This window comes from Haemaphysalis longicornis, unplaced genomic scaffold (genome assembly GCF_048455015.1).
Source record: "Haemaphysalis longicornis isolate Haplotype H1 unplaced genomic scaffold, Haemaphysalis longicornis Haplotype H1 scaffold_9, whole genome shotgun sequence".
Lineage (NCBI taxonomy): Eukaryota > Metazoa > Arthropoda > Arachnida > Ixodida > Ixodidae > Haemaphysalis > Haemaphysalis longicornis.
In genome coordinates, this window is record NW_027526460.1 from 44,994,067 (window position 1) to 45,011,486 (window position 17,420).

At 47.1% G+C, this 17,420-nt stretch overlaps 1 protein-coding gene across 1 annotated transcript in view; it reads left to right on the top strand.

Moving 5' to 3' along the window:
- LOC144152694 (protein regulator of cytokinesis 1-like) overlaps window positions 1-17,420 on the top strand; it is a 47,737-nt gene that overhangs the window by 7,041 nt on the left and 23,276 nt on the right. The window contains exons 5-7 of the mRNA XM_077684095.1: window positions 3,257-3,406; window positions 11,612-11,762; window positions 15,361-15,590. Coding sequence (XP_077540221.1) covers window positions 3,257-3,406; window positions 11,612-11,762; window positions 15,361-15,590 — 531 coding nt within the window. The remainder of the gene's footprint in view (window positions 1-3,256; window positions 3,407-11,611; window positions 11,763-15,360; window positions 15,591-17,420) is intronic.

Below are 17,420 nucleotides of genomic sequence, written 5' to 3' on the forward strand. Positions count from 1 at the left end.
AGTGAAATTTTTCTAATTTCCTATCAGTTTTGTTAGTTTTGTTCTACCGGGATTCAAATGTATTGTGTATATTGTATATAAAGTTGGGCACTGCATCACACTGCCTTCAGGTCCTTTTTGGTCCAGTGTATTCACTGATGGTGTCGTGTTTGCGAACTCCCCAAGTGCAGTCGGCTTTCGTACTACAGTCATATCTCCATATAACGAATCACGCTGGACAGCCGGAAATCTTCCGTTATTTTTAAATTCCGTTGTAATGAAAAACTGGCAGTTATAAGCCAGTGCTCAAACTAGGAATGAACAGTAGACGCGTGGGCGGACAGGCAAACTCGCAGATTCAAACGTTGCACTTACTTCAAAGCTGCTTTATTTGAAGAAATAAGTTGCTCTGCTGCGTGCACCATCCACGACCGATTAGGAATGCCTCTACATATTCCACCTTGCACAACACCTCATCGGGTACGTTATTGCACCCAGCAACGAAGTCTGAACTTTGTTCGTGTGCACTAAAACACCAGTGTTTGACCCGATCTCATCTTCTGTGTTCGGTGAACCACAGCCATTTTCCTTCGTGTCATCGCCTCGCTGCTCTCGCTACGTCTTTGTCGCTAGCTGCATTCATCTTTGGATCTCGCACTTACTTTGCAGCAAAATCGCCCACAACAAATGAATGCCTGCCCACACACGTGATTAGTGTGAAGAACGACCACCTTCATGAGAACAGCCGACCGGCCCCACTGACACCCAAAACAAGAGAGAAAAGAGGCAAACACGGCTGGGTCTGCTAGGCTAATTAAAACCACAACATTGTGGGGTACAAGCTGTTGCCACTCGACATGGTGATGATGAAACCGCTAGCGGTTTGTTTCACGTGAGAGTTTGCAGCGCTGTTACTTTTAGTCGTACTCGTAATACTGATGTTCCTCGGTTGTAATGGGGGAAAATGAATTGCGTGCGTTATTTCGAAATATCCGCTATATTGAAATTCGTAGTTCTGAAATATTTTTATATGGAAAATATAGCCAATCTGGCGGGTATTCCTAAAATATTCGGAAATTTGGGAAATTCGTTAACATGGGGTTTGTAGTAACGAGATTTAACTGTAGACTGCAAATGCTCCCGTGAAAACAATGCTCTTAGCAGGACCACTATTCTGTCGTTGCCTGAGGCTGTTGAATAACTTTTGCAGGTTGCCTTAATTAACTCTTTCGCTACCGCGCCTATCAAAATCGATCAATTTGATCGATACTTTTGGGAGCGCCTTTTCATAGCGTTCCAGGCGTTTCTCGAACAAGTAAAGCTGTTCGGAGTTAGATCAGAAAATGGCCTTTCAAAATCAGTTTTGTTTTCATTTTTGCAACGGAAACGTGATTTTTGACACGCTTTTAAATCACCTGGTTGTGGAAAAGGAGCGTGGTCATCGCGCCTCAAGGCTACCAACGAAGAATGCGTGCAACTCGTAATTACTCTGCACCAGCGCTTGTTTTTTGCTATCAGGGCGTGAATGGGGAACTAGCAAACGATTTTCAATCGTCAGGTTCACGCTCTGACAGTAATAATCCCAGAAATCGGCTGAAAATGTCAAGCAGTGCCTGGTTGCAAAGCTACTTTATGATTTTAGGCAGTTTTATTGCCTTTGCGCAAGTTGTCCTAAGTACTCTGGTAGTTCTACTTACCCCAGGACCATTCCCAAACAGTTTACAACAGTTTCGGTTTCGTTTCTGCATCGCGAAATTCATATTTAGCGCAACTACGCAGTTACCCAACTTCAAGGCTAACTGCCATGGCGCCTGAAGCGTCCGCGACTGATCCTCGAACAAAGCACGCCGCTCCTCATTTCCCCCCACCCTAACCCGATTTCCGCGATAAGAACTTCAGATGCAAGTCAAAAGGTCACACCCAGTAGCCAGATATCTGTTCCGCCGAGGACAGCGCTTCAAACCGGCCTTACACTGCCAGCTGTTCGCCTTCCAGTTTCGTTTTCATGCGAGGGTATATCCGGGTGTCTAATGTTGCTGCTTAGTTGAACTGTCTATTCGGACGGAGTCTCTGATAAGTTTTTGTACTGTTTCATTTGAAAAATGTTAGGTGGCGCTGCAATAGAGGAGGCTCGTTGTGCTGATCTTTTTTAGCGCGCGACTGCTACTCGGCCAAAGATCGCAGCGGACGATTCTAGCTCATCGTACCTCATTTTTGCGAGCAAGGCTACAATTGCGAGTAAGAAGATGATAATAAAGCTCAGCTTTATGTTTTGAGAGATAACTGACCGTGAACGACAACAAACATCAGCCACGGCGTTCCGTTTTCAACTTCGTGCATGTTTTTTTCTGCATCGCGTGCTTGTCCCAAATATTGTGCTCGCTGTAAATGCAAAGTCAGCCATTGACAAGATGTTTTTACGTTATGTGGGGGCAAATTGGTGCCTCTGATAACGTCAAACCGCCAGATTTATTCCAAGGAACCACCCAAAATTTCACAGTTTGAATTAGAGGTTGGGCTTCACCGCATGACACGAGCACCGTGCGTGCTAACATTTTTTTTTTTATATCTGAAAAACTCTTCCGCACAAGTCGACATTTTTTTTAGGGTGTGTTTTTGAAATGTTTCCCTGCAAAATGTATATTCTAATTTTTTTCTACTACCGGTGGTTTGATATACACAACTCCTTTTTTATCATTTTTTTCGACAACTTGACAAAACTTTTGATTTTGATATTTTTTTTCACAACTATGATATATGAAAACCTTTAAAAAACTGGTGTTATTGGAAAGGCCGTTAAATAATCTGCATTTTGTGCTCCTGCAATTAGTGCCTAAATAATTTTTTAGCAGAAAAAAAAATGTTTTCTTGGACCCCCCAAAATTGGTCAATTTTCTGCGGTAGCGAAAGAGTTAAATACAAAGCACCGTTAGCATATCTTAACGGTTCCCAAAGTGATTTGTAAACACTGAGATTACCTGTGCAGATTTAAGTCTGTAAATTCTTGGCCATGCTTCGACCACCCTGGGTGCGTTAATATTTAGTAGAAAAAATGATTTGGAAGTGCCGTTCTCCTTTCTGCATCCTCCTTGCCAGTTCCCTACAAGGCATTTTTCAGTGGTCTAGTGGACCACTGCCTTGTGGATGGATGGGGCAGTGGTCAGTTGCGAGCACACCCATTGTGTGCTGTGTTCATTATTTTTCTCATTTCCTCCCTCATGGAAGCAGTTTGGCGTGAGATTTTTTTTCTCGGTGTTCCCACTTGCCATGCCTGCAGCTCAAGGATCTCGAAGCCCAGCGCCGCCGAGAGCGTGCCAGCCTCGTGGAACGCCTGGCCCTGTACTGGGAGAGGCTTGACATCCCTGAGGCTGAGCGAGAGGACGTCCAGCGGTCCCACTCAGGCCTCACTGATGCCGCACTTGACGCGGTACGCTGAGCCCCTTCGGGTGCCCTTTTTTTCCTCCTCCTTTTTCGTTACGTTTCGACCCTGCCTAGTCGTTGCCAAACGCGCTACAGTGGATTTTTCTTGAATAGCCGTTGCTGTAAGTGCCAGGCCTTGGCTCCACGTCTGAGTTCAGGCACCACCGTATCCCCAAATGGGCTTTGTATGGTGCTGCCACGGTTGTATCAATGGCACATATTTCCATGGTCATTAAGAAACCTAGACATACACGTGGAACCTTTGCCACCTCCCCCCCCCCCCCCCCCCCCCTACCTTATGCTTTTTGGAAAGTGCTCGGTTAAAAGTATTTTGTAGCCAATCAAACATGTTGGTTTGTGGCCTGCGTTGTTTTTCCCAGAATCGAGCGTAGTTTCTCCCACCACCTTAGAGGGCTACCTGCCCTCAAGGCCGCACTTCAGCGTCGTAGCTTCAGATGCGCAATACCACTGTAGTACCATTATTTGCAGTTAGTTACAAGAACCCGTGGCTGGGTTGGCCACATTGCCTTATTAGGTTATCTACTTATGACATATGTGGTAATGGCTACAAGGGGACAGCCTTGCACTGTCTCGCTTCTCTTGGCTGGCTGTCCCAAACTCTGGGCAAGGCGACGCTTTCCATTTCGTTGTCTCTGACCATTGCCACGAGTGTTCTACAATGCTGTCTGTCACTGAGGCGTGCTTTGACTGCTGAGCACGAGGTTGCGGGTTCGATTCCCGGGGCCGTGGCGGCCGCTTTTCTGAAGGAGGCGAAAAGCAAAAATGCCCGTGCATACGAGATTTCGGCGCGTGTTAAAGATCCCCAGGTGGTCAAAATTAATCCGGAGCCCTCCACTACGACGCACCTCATCGCCTGCGTTGCGTCGGCACGTTAAACCCCACAATCAATCGATCAACAAACCAGTAGGGACCTACTCATAGGTCACTCTTGGGTCATGTGATGCATCTGGGAAGGGAGGATTAAGCAGGTGTAGAGGAGAGAGGGGCGTTATTTCTTTAGATGTCGTTTGCAGTCGAGCAAGCTTGCACACGGCTAATTCTTTCATCATGTGACAGCCATCTAAACTGCTGCAAAAACATAACTGGAGGGCAGCAAGAATGCGTGGGTGTTGACAAGTATTGATGCTTGGGCCTGCACTGTTCACTGGGCAGGCTCAGTTCCACAGCACTGTTGCAGGTTGCAACGGCACTGTTGCATAGGTTGTGATGCCCTTAATTTCAGAAAGTTGCACAATACCTACCATTTGCATCACTTAAACTCACCTGATCACATTCCTATGGGACTTGCAAATTAATGATGCACGGTCTTAAAAAGCATCATGTACTCGTACAAAAACGTTTACTAATTCATTAACCCTTCTTTACCGAGAAAAAAAATGTACCAAATTTGCCGAAAATTATTTTTGCTCAATTTGCAGAGCTTTTTTTTTTATGAATAAAACGGCATTATTATTTGATGAAATAACGTTCCTATATTTTTCTGTGTAAAAAAAAAGATTGCTCTAAGATGGCTTCAGATGGCACCATTATTTCGGTAAAATAACATTCCTTGATTTCTTTGTGTTAATTAAGAAGATTGCTAAAAGATAGCTTCACTGCATGGCCACAGTGTCTTGCAAAAAAGTGCCATCAGGGCTCCAATATTTTGTACCAAATGAGCTATGACGACTGTTGGCCGCGAAGGCCACCACTGGAGAGGCCGGCGCTGCGATTGTTTTGATGTCACTTGTTAAACCCCCCCGTTCTTGCCTTGCTGCGTACCGTACTTGCCTGATTCTAACGCGCACTCTTTTTCCGGAAAAATAGGCCGAAAAATCGCATGCGCGTTAGTCGGATACGAAACTGTAACTGCAGAAACAGCGGAAATTTTGTCCCACCCATCGCCATCGCCATCTCAAGATGGCGCCAAAGCTTTTAGTAACGATTTTTCGGACGGAGGAAGCCTAGGCGCATAGGCTTTTCTGTCGGCGTTCACACAAATCGTCAAAGCGTTCCACTTGCGCGCTTGATAACAGCAGTGGCAGCAGCGGCAACGACAGTGCGCCGCTTCCACGAGTGGCTTACGAGTGGCACTCGCGCGTCCAAAACAAGCGGTCGACTGAAGCTTGCGGGATGGGCGTGCGAGGCGTGAGCCACGATTCCATCGACCATGGTTGAACGTTCGTTCAGAAGTGTGGCATCGCGAACGCGCTTGACGGCACCGAGGACAAGATGTGATCACTGGAAAGCAACAAGGAGCTCTCGGAGAGTGACGAGGAGTAAGATGAGTGAGATTACTTCGGGAAATAAATCGGCCGTTTCTCTCACATTCGTTTTTCTGGTTAACAAACTTCTGTGCGCGTTACAATCGGAGGTGCATGTTTTTCCGGGTTTTTTTGCCAAGAAAATCAGGTGTGCGTTAGAATCGGGGGCGCATTAGAATTGGGTAAGTACGGTAGTTGTATTGCAGCGCGTGGCACTTCGGTTAGGACACGCCTTTTAAGTGTATTTTCATGTTAATTTTCGGGGTTTGAAGGTAATTATCAGTGTGTGAAGCGTAGTTTGACCTCACGGGAACCTTATAACCGTGCATCTGGGGTTGGCTGCCCGCAAACGACTTGGGCGTAGTGGTGTATGCGGAACGTATGCGACCGAACTCGGTGTAAGCGCAAGCTGCGGCTCGTTTTCCCGATCAACATTGTAGGCTTCGACGATCGCCGAGCTATAACTTCCAGATTTAGCTTATCGTTCGCAAGAAATGGATGAAGCAGGAAGTAGTGAAGTGTTTACTACTCGTGGAAATGCTTCGTGCAGGGGTGAGACAGCTGCGCATATTGCGCAGTTTTGATACAAATTTGTTTTCCTGCGCCAGGCTGCTCCAAAAGCTTGAAAATCGCAAAAATTGCGCCGAACTGCTCCAAAACAGTCTGAGAGCCAAGGATTTTAACGCTCCCGTCAGTCTCAGTGGGGAAAAATACTTACTGACGGCATAATTTTCCAGCATTCCCAAGGTGAAGCTGTTTGTAAAGGTTTGGTTGATTGATCATTCAATAAAACACCACATAAAACTGCCCCCGAGATAGTTTTTTTTTTTTTCGAAAGTCACGTCAGGTTGCACATGTTACATTCTGCGAGTTTTAAAGTTTCCCTATCGAAAACCATTCCAAAGTCCTGTAGAAAAAATGCTTATGCGTACTGAGGCGACAAACTACTTGTGCAAGTTGACGAAAAAACGGCAATTTTCGGAGCGCCTTATCTCCAGAACGACATCAGCGTTCAGCGGGCGCCGCCATCTTGGTGTGGTGAAGATTGGAAAACATGGCCGCCGGGCGAAGCAGTTGCTCAGGCTGAGTGCTCTTCGCCAATTTGTACCGTGGTTTTGGTTATGGGGGTGGCTGGGTTTACATTTAGTCGTTTGATCTGTTGCGGGAAGCTGCGCGACTCGAAAGACGGGAGTTCATCAAAAACAACGTGGTGCCGGCGAATTCGCCGTGTTTCGGCGTTGAGTGTGAGGCGTGGTGCGTGAAACGCTGATTTATTGCTGCCTCTGACAGCAAGCTTGCGAGCGGCGGGAATGGGACGATAGACGCTGCAGAAGTGGCGGCGCAGGCTACATCGCCGCAAAATATTCAAGCAGTGTCTGAGGACGGGCTATTATTGCACGCTAGTAATAATGGTTCATCTATCTGAAGTGAAATTTGGAGCCAAGGGGGAGGTGGCTGAACATACCAACGTTACTCAAATTACGATCGTAGTGAACATGTACCTTGGGGATTGAAATGGGGAGGGGGAGGGGGGGGGGGGGGTACGACTGTCACCTCGCTTTGTGCAACTTTTGCCGTGGCTCTACACTTGTGCGTAAAGCCGGGTCTGGGATTGCAAAAATAATAATTTAGGCATTCACATGATAAGAAAAATGCCTTGGAGTTGCTTAGTTTTTCAATTCGATATTCTCAACGGCACTCCACGCTATCTATGCATAGAGCCTAGAAATTTAAAAATGGTTTGTAAAAATGTCGTACCAATTGTGATACTCTGATAGAAAAACTTTATTGATAGCTGTTTCAGAGTTATGTAGGTAGCTGTTTCAGAGTTATGTAGGTTCAAAACCAATTAAAAGGTGCACTTCCCTCCTCCTCCTCCCCCCCCCTGATTTGCCAGAAATTTGGTTTTTTAGGCTCCTAAGGTGACATAATAAATGTCGTTCTTCTGCTCCAAATCAAGGTTCTCCTGCTCCAAAATCGAGATTTTGCTGCTCCGAAAACTGCTCCCAAATCTGGTTCAGCTGTCTCACCCCTGTTCGCGCACACATCCGCCGGCGGCTCGAACCGATGCAGGTCGCGGCAGCAACACCTTGTTGCCGCTTTTTAAATGACAGTGATCGCGGAAAAGCAGTTCTACATTCACGAAGGTAGATGTTAGTGTGGTGAAAAATTGTTCTAGGTAGTGTCATCAGCTGTGATTTTCAAAGCGATGCTCAAATATCTGCCGTGTCCTACGTCGTCCGGCCGCGGAGATCGGTCCCGGCGCCGTCGACCCGTTCACGCATGGGGTGGCGAGGGGCCTGAAGAATGGCGATGCCTGCGCGCGAGAATCGGCCGAGGTCGTGGCAGGTATCTTGATCATCGATCGCTTAAACGGCAATCACCGCGGATACTAATTTCCACATACAAGAAAGGGAGTGACAGTGTGGTTGAAAAGTTGTGCTAGGGACTGTCATTTCTAGTGTGATGATAGTGGCGATGGAATATCTGTCGAGACGCTAAGCCAAAAGTTCCCAACATCCAGCTCCGCGCATCTGAAGCTGACTGCAAGCTGTAAGAGAAGACCCTCTTCTAAAACTTGCCGCGTGGAAGCGCGTTGCGTTTGGGTGACCGGAACTGCTTGGGGGGTCCCCTATGCTTGGTTCCCCTATTCTAAAACTCCCCATTACTCCACGACGTCGACAACGGGTTTCGCCTGTTACACAGCCGCGCCTTCTGTGAGCGGTCGCGAGTTCTCGAACTTGATGCTAGAAAAAGGCGCAGGCTCATTGTAAACAGGCAGATGCCCGCGTTGCAATTATAAATTCCCACGGCGAGGCCCTAATTAAAAGTAAACATAGGCATGTCTAAATCCACTCGAAGGTGTTGAAAACTCGCGTTAATACCATTCAAACATTGCGGACAACTTGTCCTGAAAAGTAAACGATCAGCTGTACAGAATAGCGATCATTAATCAAATCACTGCATAAATATATATAAAAGAAAAGCATTGGAGGGGAAATAGGAGCGCACCAGCCCTTTTTAAGCATGTGCGGCGAAGCGATCCGCTCACCGTTCTCATTACATAGCCATTCATTTACCAGGCAATGCTCGCAGTACACGCTGTGAGGTCGCAACTGAGTGGCACATTTCCATCGCTGTTGCAAGGTCGCAAGTATTTCATAATGAATTAACGGTGTACTTTTCTCGGCATCAATTGCACCATCCTTGGCGTTAGCTGGCTGCGTACGAGCTGTCGGTGGCGATAGTAGCAACTATGTAGACGCGGTGGTGTCGCCGGGAACAAGCGAGTCGCTGATTGCTTGTCCGGATTATTTGGTCTATAGACAACTTTTTTCTGTAATTTGCATCAAAACAGCGAGGAGAGGGCACACGGTGGCCACAACAAAAATTTGCGCCCACCTCCCCGCGAGGGGAACCCTGTGTAGAGCGACGCATCGTGGGGTTCACTTGGTGTTTCCGTTGGATTGATTCTGAAATCGCGTGAAACGTGTCGGGAACGCATATGATTATTATGTTTTATGATTATTATGTTTTATTGGCCAGTCTTGGTCAATCTCTCTAAGTGGTATGCTTGGGGCTTCGCTGTCGCAACGACCTTTACTCCATCATTGTTGCTGTAAGTGGGAGCTTCTTTTCTTTTGTTGCAAGTTTTAATCATTGCCCCATCATGCGTTGTATCAGTAGCATCTTGACGTAGTTTGAATGAGTCAAGGATATAAGGCGCGTTCGTAGCATTTGATTCTGTCTCGGTTTTGTGGCGCAGTGGGAAGAGCACCATGTACCTCGCGTTCCGCCCACAGGGTCGTGGGATCGAAACCGGGCGCCGCTAACTATTATTTTTTTTATAGTGTAGGGGGAGGGGTGTGGACGGACAACAACGCCCTATGGAGGGACAAGGCGAGTGAATGAGATGCAGTCACATCTAAAACACGCGGCCGCATAAACACAGCAAATGTGTTCTAGCAGACGACAACATAACCCGGCGTCCTACGAGTAATGTCGCTCGTAGGTGGCGCCATGTCCTCGAGGCCAATACTCGTCATCGCTCATTTTGGTACAAAATCTAATAGCAACTATATCGTAAATGGGAGCAAAAGGGTTAAACGAAGTTTTGTAGGGGCGATGCACGTTAGGGGCTCTGCTGTCATCGTCTCCTGTCGTCAATTTATTTTGACGTCATGTTAAATTATGAACCGGTTTTATCCACTGTACAACTGTTTTTTGACCATTGTTTGACAATTTGATGACATCAGATGTCGGCGTCTCCTGTCGTCAATATGTTAAACAATTATCCAAAAACAATTTGGTTTATCTAGTTCTGACTAGGTTGTGCTAGCTGTCTAACAAGGGAGAGTTTTGTGCATTTATTTCAGTACAGAGGTCGCATATTTCTTAAATAAGCAAACTAGGCTGTTGTGAAGATTTCTATGTATTTGTAAAACATTTCGTATTCATGCACGATTGCTTTTAACCCCGTGGGTCATAAAGTAGTAAGTCCCGTAGGAATGTTAAGAGGTGACTCCCCTTAAAGGAGCCATGAAGACAAAACACAGTTTGGTTCATTCAAAAGACGGTCTCGTTAGAATCATACTGACACCACTTTTACCGTAAACTTCGCTCAAATAAGCTACATAGTTAGGAAAAAAGGGAATGGCCATGCGACCCACTAGCTCATTTCCCGCAACAGAACTAATGATGCCATACCAGCCAGCTCTGCGATTGGCGGAGGCCAGCAAAAGCAAAAGCAAATTCAGCAGAGCTTATGAGCTTGCCGAATGAGCTATTTGTGCTTAAATTTTGGGCGCATTCTTTTTAAAGCCGTAAGAACGGTGGGACAAATAGTGGAAGTTACGAAAGCACACGTAAACATAGAAGTACTGATGCGTACTGCTGCTGGTATTGTGCGCACTATGCTGCTTGGTTTAGCTGCGCAGTACTGCGGGGCTTTGGGGTTGTCTCAGATGACACTGGCCAATTGACGCAAGCAACGGTGTCTTACGTGACCATATTTGTCGAGCGAGCACTATGTTTCACGAAACAATTATTTTCTCCCTGAACAAAAACAAGCCAGTATTGAATATGGTCAAAAACAAACCAAAGGCAGAAAACTGCTTGCCACGGTATGGTGGCACCGTCTAGGTTCACTAACGGTAAACAAGGCTTCCCAATCGGCTGCAGAGTGGTCGGTTCCGTGATGTCATTGCAGACCACGAAAACGCACGATTTAGCGGGAAAATCAAAATTTCAGCTTAAAATTATTAATTTCCCTGTGAATAAAGCATCGTTTGCATTCCGACAAGCGCTGGGGGCACTATAAAACACGCACCCGCCGCGGTGGCTCAGTGGCTAAGGCGTTGCGCTGCTGAGCTCGAGGTCGCGGGTTCGATTCTCGGCCGCGGCGGCCGCTTTTCTGATGGAGGCGAAAAGCAAAAACGCCCGTGTGTACGAGATTTCGGCGCACGATAAAGATCCCCAGGTGGTCAAAATTAATCCGGAGCCCTCCACTACGGCGCGCCTCATCGCCTGAGTTGCGTCGGCGCGTTAAACCCCACAATCAATCAAATCACTATAAAACACGCACAAAATCTTTTGAATAACACAAACTTGTATTTTGTCTTCATGGCTCCTTTAAACCTTCCATCTCTTAACGAGCCTTTTAAAGGACACAGGAGTCTTTTTTTCCCTTCATGGCGTGGCACGTGAAACCAGTAGCCTGATAAAAAGGTGAGAGCAGATAAGCTATGCCTGCAAGCAACCCAGACAGAGCCGTGGGTCGAGAGTGTAACACCCAAACACCACTTGGTTGTTTTCGCACCCAGGTTGAGTTTGCAAATGAGCACTAGAACAAGCTGGTGTTGGCACGCCTTTCCGACAGGACAGCCAGGGTGCTGCTGTGGCCAGAGTTTGGACCGTGCTTCTTTTGTCTCTCCTTTCCCTGTCGGCAGCTGAAGCGGCAGATCGCCAAGTGCGAAGTGCTGAAGCAGGAGCGCATGAAGGAGTTCATCACGCGTGTCCAGGACGAGCTGCTGTCGTGGTTCCGCCTGTGCTGCGTCCCCGAGCGCAAGGCCCTTCTGGAGGAGGAGTGGGACTCTGAGGGTGGGTGTGGTTTCTGTCTGGCGGCTCCTCTCGTTGCGAGTGCGCAGCTGTAGACAAAATGTGTGACCCCTGCTCTGGACACTAATTCAAGTTGATCGGCGGGAATACAACGTGAAATTGTTTGAAATGACACTGCTTTCACTTATGCTCATACAGTAGATCCCGCATATATCAAACAGCGCGAGAACAGTAATGATGCTGATGTTGATTGAGGCGGGTCGAGCAGAAATGTTTTCTTGCTCTTTGGTAGCTCTCAAGTTTTTCTATTTTCCGGTTAATTTTTGCCTCAAGCTGCTTTACTAGCAGTTCGTGGTACAGGAGGTAGCCCACTTTTAAGGAACAATAGCTGAACATTCAATTCTGTGCCAAAGTACAGTGGGAAAAGCAGCTTATGCCACTGGTGCCATAAAAAACTGCTTTGGCAACTGAAAGTGTTGGCTTCTTTGCTGCTGGCAGTGCTCATATCTGGAACATTAAGAAAGGCTGAACACATGCATATGATCCTTAAGAAAAAGTAGTCATTCCATTGTGCGGAAAGTGTTAAGTTTGTTTTCTCTGTTAAGGAATGCTCTATCATGATGCGTGTGCTATCATCTTAGCATCTTCCTGTACTGAGTGCAACAAAGTAAACATTTTTAAGGTGGCTTTCAGGGTACCATTCACGCCCACCAAACAAGCTAGTGAGGTCGGCACACTTGCATGGTTTCTGGGTAGCAGGGGTGCTGTTCTAAACTTTGGATAAGTTTTCATGAATTTGTAGTCTTTACCAGATGAGGTAGCTTTTTTATTGTTTTATTGGCTATCATATTTGTTGATTTCTTCCAGTTCCCAATGTTGTGTTTAGTGTCTGAAAACGTGGGACAAATTTTTCAGCCCTTCCAAATTATGAACTTGTTGTGAAAACAGTGAATTCGTAGGGAAATTCTGTAGCCAAAAAGTATCCCTACCGCTTTCAAGCTAAGCACCCACCTTTTAATGCAGTTGGCACAAGGGTGAATATTTTTCTACGTGTTTTATTTAATTTCATCTTGACCTTTTTCACTCTCTCCTCTATTTTTAAGAAGTACTTGAATCACATAGCACATTAATACCGTATTTACACAATTAAGTCGACTCGAATGTAGGTCGACCCCGAAAAATTGCATCTCTCAAAAAAAAAAAAAGTGAGCGCCGCCTAAAAAATTGTATCACAAAGAGCTCTTCCGTCAACCCATACGGCGGCTCTCCACAAGAGCCGTGCGCTTGCGGTATGCGCGGTAGATGTTAAAAAAAAAGAAAGCTTTTGTATAAGCACCCGGAATAACCATGCGCTGTGGGTTGAGCGGGAAGAATACATTCGCTGCAAGATGACAACCATCGAAGCAACCGGCAGCGGCCATTGCCACGCGATACCAAAACAAACATGGCGGCTACGTTAGCGCCGCGCATTGAATCAAGGGTTTTGCTAATGCTCATTTTATTTATTAGAGACGAATAAAACGCTTCTTGACGCATTTTTGCATGCGATTCGTGTGCGTCGGCGTTGCGCGGGCGACTTTTTGGCGCCGCGTCACAGATTCCGCGTGCGCGGCAGCTTCTACTGCTTCCAAGTTCTACCTCGGTATGACGCGTGACGAGCGCGGCAGTGGGAGGCCCCGATTGGGAGGCCATAGCCTCCTGTATAGGTTATAAAGGAGGCTATGGGGAGGCGTGCTCTTTATGCCGGGCAGTTAGAAAGCGCTCGAGACAGCCGGCTGGCGCCGCCGGAGATGTTTAGGCTTACCGCGGTGGCGGATATTTGATTGGCGCTTTCCCTAGCAGCACGGATGATGCTTTATAGTGTCGTTTTCGACCACATTATCAGCTCCTTTCCTGCACAATTGCCTTCGTTTGGGCCTTCAGTGATATCTTAAAGAGCGGTTAGAAGCAGTCGCTGGAGCTAGCGCACCTCTTTGCGGCTGGTGACGCCGCCACGTTGCCGCCGTCACCGCGGCGCATTTTCACGTACGACCGAATTGTACGACCGAAACAAAAATCTCCCGAAAACGCACCCGTCTTTGGCCAAATCTTTTTCCCAGGCTGACCACAATGTGCCGGAGGTATACCTGACAATCCAACCCGACACCAATTGGCATCATTATCAGTGAAGTGCTTAAAAAGCGTAGTTGGCCATGCGCAGACGGTGAACCTGTTCGTCCAATTGTTAGTTTACTGTTGATAGAAGCGCAGCGCCACCGCCGCTTTCATTTACGCACGAGCACGGCCATTCTGGACGGCCGTTCTGAAGATTTTGCAAGTCTCCAGTGCTGTAGCTTGTTGTAGTTTAGACGAAACAACAAAACAGTTCAGTTCCTGCTGTTTTGTATTGCGCTTGCAGTACTATTTCCAGGACTTTCTGAAAGGGGCGGTGTCAGCCACGTCGAACATTTCAGTGGTGTAGCTTGTTGGTAGTTTGGACAAAGAAACAGTTCATTTCCTGCTATGTTGTAAGTAAATAAAAAATGTGTGTAAGGTTACCCATTCTGTTGTTGCTACAAGGCCCCGGTCAGATCTCCCTAATGCTATCCTGGCAAACCTGGCAGGTATGGAATAGGTGATGAACAACGCCCGGCGGCGCTCACCCGACACGAGCCGTGGGAAAAATTGTTGTCTGCCGCCGATCTAGCAGGGTCAGAAAAGTTCAGCGGGCGCGGAGCGGTGTCGAACGGTAAACCAAAGGAATCAATCAGGTCTTCCAATTTCCCCTCCATGGTGTATGGTGTGTATGGGCCGCTGCAAACGGCCACTTTGAAAGAGTTTGATAGACATACTCTTGTCCTGTGCCTACTTGAGCTAATCTGAGATCGATTGAAGAAAATGGTGCTGCAAGAAGTGAAGTCCTCACTTTTCTGATAGCTCAAGCCGCAAACGCAACACGGTCCCGACCCAACTACTGTGGCTTGTGTCGCCAAGATAGGCATGTACGATAGCTTTTATTAGGTTAAATAAAGGCGGTCTGGCTACATAACTTGTATTAACAGCAACATGGGGCCCATCTGCAAGGTCGGTGTGTGAGGAACAGGCGATATTCACTGCGAGGGCCTCTCAAATACAGCAAAAAACTTGAACCAGCCTGCCGTATGTATTCAAAGCCGGGCTTGACATGCTGTATTGCACCAAAGCACCATCTGTTGAGGTGGAGTGGTGGTAGAATGCCAGTTTCATTTTCTGGGAGTTGCTGGTTCGAATCTTTTCGGGGACTTTTATTATTTTTATCTGCCTTTAGCACTTTCATGCAGAATATCGTCATGCAGAATATCATGCAGAATTCATGCAGAATATCATCATTCATGCAGAATATCATCAAACAACGTACAGCCCAAGTGGGAAGCTCCTTCAGTGGGTCTGTTTACTGAACACCGCCATTGATTCTGCTCATGGAGCTTCAGTTAGCCACACTGAGAGCAACCCAGCATAGACGCCGTGTCCTTGCTCCATGTAGTTCAGCCCGATGAACATACGGTGCCCTGCCGCGACAGATTTTCCGCCGCATGAACTTATTCGTGAAAGAATTCTCTGTGTTCTTGCCTCTGTCTCCTCCAATTGGCACTTCGCTTTTCTCTTGGTTCTTTCCTTCCAGACTGGTCAGAAGAGAGGCTGGAGAAGCTTGAAAAAGAGCTGAAGACCCTGAAGGACTTCCACGCCAAGAACGAGGACATCTTCAGGAAGGTGGAACGCCGAGAGGCCCTCTGGGCACGATTTCTCGACTACGAGAAGCGGCTGGCTGACCCGGCACGTCTCAACAACCGTGGCGGTCGACTGCTCAGCGAGATGAAAGAGCGCAAACGACTAGAGACGGAGCTGCCGCGGGTGAGTACTTTGCACCTGCCCAATCTTCTAATTTTGCACTGAAACTGTTCATGATGGCATTTTTGATCATAAACTGCTACATTGTAGTCGCTTTGTGCCTTGTAGAATTTTGCAGAAGATTGCAAAATTCCTAATTACCTAGAGAAAGACCCGCCGCAGTGGCTCAGTGGCTAAGGCACTGTGTTGCTGAGCGTGAGGATGCGGGTTCGATTCCCAGCCGCGGCGGCCGCTTTTCTGATGGAGGCGAAAAGCAAAAACACCCGTGTGTATGAGATTTCGGTGCTTGTTAAGGATCCCCAGGTGGTCAAAAGGAATCCGGAGCCCTCCACTACGGCGCGCCTCATTGCCAGCGTTGCGCCGGCGCGTTAAACCTTACAATCGATCAATCAATGAACCTAGAGAAAGCTGTGCTAGCTATTTGTGATGAGTGTTAACTCTGTATGGTGGGACTTGACGTTTATTGTCATTTGTGTAATTGTATTTCTGTTTCATGTACACTAAAAAAAGTTGACTGCACAAACCCATAGATAAGGCAAGATTTAATTAATTTGAGATGAGAAGTTTCACTACACAGAAAGCAAGAAGTATATAGAGAAGTACTTTACTGTGAGGCCACTTTGCTGAAAACTGATACGTGCCAAGATTGCGTGACGTGAACACAGTCGACTGCCTAATTAAGTATCGTATTTACCCAAATTAGGCCGTCCTTGATTGCAGGAAGACCCCCGAAATTCGCAAGACCAAAAAAATAAACTTACCTTGAATGCAGGCCGAATGAAAAAAAAGCCATTTCATTGCCTGAAAACCCAGCATTTTTATTGCGTAACTGCACGCTCCATAGGCACGTACGTATAAAGCTTGTTCATCGTCACCTTCCACATCGCTGTCCTCTTTGTTGCTGAGTCTATCCCAGAGGGCATCATCCTCACTTCCATTCATCGCATTTGAAATACAACACTTTTTGAAAGTCGTAATGATTGTTTCATCTAGAATTTCGTTCCATGCCGCGGCGATCCAGTTCGACAGCTGGCCTATCGAGGCACTCTTGATGCGCCCGGTTGGGAGGAGCTGATATTCTTCCGACGTAAGCCAGTCATTATAGTGCTTGCAAAGCCTACCTTTATAGGGCCTATTAATGGCAACGTCAAGCGGTTGGAGGTGGCTAGTCGTGCCACCAGAGGTTATGGCGATGTCTGTCCTAGCACAAGAAAGCGTAGTCTTCACGCTGTCAGTCAGATGGCCGCAGTAGGACTCGAGGACTAGAAGTGACTGCTTGCAAAATGCGGCCGCTGGATGGCGTTCCCAAACAGTTTCACCCACTCCTCCATCAAGCTGCTGGACATCCAACCTTGATCGCGAACATGCACAAGAACATTTCTGGGGAACTTTTCACTTGCTCGTAGTCATGCGCTTGAATATTATGCATGGGGGGAGTTTCCGTCTATCGGTGGTGCAACTTAACATTACTGTCGTTTGCTGCTTTTCATAACCCACTGTCCCAAGTTTTTTCGCACCTTTTTTGCTCTCAGTGCATGCCATTGGCATGTTGAAGAACAGCAGGGTCTGGTCAGCGCTTGCTGTTTACCCCAGTTGGTAGCCTTTTTCTCGCCGTTGCTGCATCACTTAGCACTAAACTTACAAGCTTCTCAAAGCCGTTGGGCAGCTTCTGACACACGGAGGCCCGTCGTCTCAGGCTAAAACTGAACCGTTTAATAAAGCGCATCGCCCAGCCCCTGCTTGCTTTAAAATTGGCTCGTGTGACACCCTTCGCTTTGGCAACTTCCTTGGCTTTCGCCTGGATAATCTGCCGTCGCGGGCATTCCCGCTTCC